Source organism: Mandrillus leucophaeus, unplaced genomic scaffold (assembly GCF_000951045.1).
Source record: "Mandrillus leucophaeus isolate KB7577 unplaced genomic scaffold, Mleu.le_1.0 Scaffold865, whole genome shotgun sequence".
NCBI classification, from domain to species: domain Eukaryota; kingdom Metazoa; phylum Chordata; class Mammalia; order Primates; family Cercopithecidae; genus Mandrillus; species Mandrillus leucophaeus.
The window spans coordinates 363,845-365,595 of NW_012109419.1; the positions used below are offsets into that span (position 1 = coordinate 363,845).

Genomic DNA, 1,751 nt, shown 5'->3' on the forward strand with positions numbered 1-1,751 from the left:
TGCTCTGCTTTCGCATTCTTGTTGTATGAGAAGGAGCCACCAGCCCCTGCAAATGTATTTTTGCTTGTCTTTTACTACTTCGGTGGGTTGATGCCAAGAGAAAGGAGACCCCCCAGATTTGTCAAAACCTCAATCCTTCTGCTACTTAATGGTATTGATTTCCTATCATTCAGTCATTTTATTTTATTATTTGATAAAAATGAAATAAGATCCTGTTACAAGCCCTGGGTCTTATTTAATTTTTAAAGGGAACTATAAACAACCCTTAAATCCAGAAACACACGTATTATTTTTAAATTTAAAAATGAAATCAGCACAGATGAAAGGATTTGATTTTATATGCAAACGAGACCAACATCCTGCACTCACAGTGTACACAAAGTTTCCCAGCAGCAGATAATCCGAGGTTTTCCCATTTCCAAATGCAGTACCTGTACGAAAAGGAGAGAGGCCTATTAGAAAGGAAAATGAGATTCTTTCAGAATCTTTTCAAAGATAAATGTATTCAGAAAGTTTGAACGAAGGAAGGGAAATCAAGGGACACACAATGGAGCCAGAAATGAGGTTAATAAAAAACAAACAAACAAAAAACCCAAACACTCTAAGAAAGAGTGTTAACAAAGCTGCTGTAAAGATAGGCCACAAAAGCCAACATTGAAGATGGAAACCTGACTTGTTAACGAATTTTCAGAGTCCACAAGATTAAAAAAAAAAAATCAAATTGTTCAAACAAAGCAGGAAAGGGCATTCTGGATTTTAATAAAGAACTCTGCTACCAATATGGATGAGAGTCATAGGGAATCTTCTTGCTATGTCTCAATAAAGTTGTTGGCATTGGGCCACAAGGGATTCAGAAAAGCAACTCACAGAGGGCCAAGGAACACCAGTGTGGTTTCAGGCATGTGGCTCTTTGAGAGTCTGGCTGAGTGTAGGGGCATATTTTAAAGTATTTTGTTATTCTAGTAATGACTAACAAACGTGGCTTTATTTCTATTTATTTATTTTTTTTAGACAGTCTTACTCTGTCACCCAGGTTGGAGTGCAGTGGTGTGATCTCAGCCCCCTGCAACCTCTGCTCCCAGGTTCAAGTAATTATTGTGCCTCAGCCTCTGGAATAGCTGGGATTATAGGTGTGCATCCCCATGCCCAGCTAATTTTTGTATTTTTAGTAGAGATGGTGTTTCACCATGTTGACCAGGCTGGTCTTGAACTCCTGGCCTCAAGTGGTTTGCTGGCTTTGGCCTCCCAAAGTGCTGGGATTACAAGAGTGAGCCTCCGTACCTGGCTGCCTTCAAATGTGGCTTTAGATGAAGGAAGTGGTGGCTAATGCACAAAAATTTCTAGTACTGATAAAATCAAGTGAAAATAAGAAAGAGCTGAATAATTAAATCATTGATACCACTGAAAAATTTAAAATCCATGATATGTGTAATACAATGATGTATGCACATAGTCAACGTTTATTCAGAGTCAAATATATAAGGGCAAAATATATTAGAATAAAGTATTGGATGAAACACAGAGAGTGGTACTAGCGACCTTTGAAGACACTGAAGCGTAGTTCTATTACTATTAACAGTTGTGTCACTTTGGGTTATTTACAATCAATCCCTATGGAACTCAGTTTAGCTAAAAAGAGTGAAGCTACTTACCCTGAAGGGGTTTTGAAGTGACAATGAAGTTCTGTATGTAAAGCACCAAGCAGTATCAGGTGCAAGGCATGTTTAGCATTTGAATAATTTGGGTAAATC

At 38.0% G+C, this 1,751-nt stretch overlaps 1 protein-coding gene across 1 annotated transcript in view; it reads right to left on the reverse strand.

Annotated features, from left to right (window-relative positions):
* The window catches only part of ATP8A1 (ATPase, aminophospholipid transporter (APLT), class I, type 8A, member 1), a 292,825-nt gene that overhangs the window by 47,145 nt on the left and 243,929 nt on the right, over positions 1-1,751 (reverse strand). Inside the window, exon 31 of the mRNA XM_011968920.1 lies at positions 370-431. Within this exon, the coding sequence (XP_011824310.1) occupies positions 370-431 (62 nt within the window). The remainder of the gene's footprint in view (positions 1-369; positions 432-1,751) is intronic.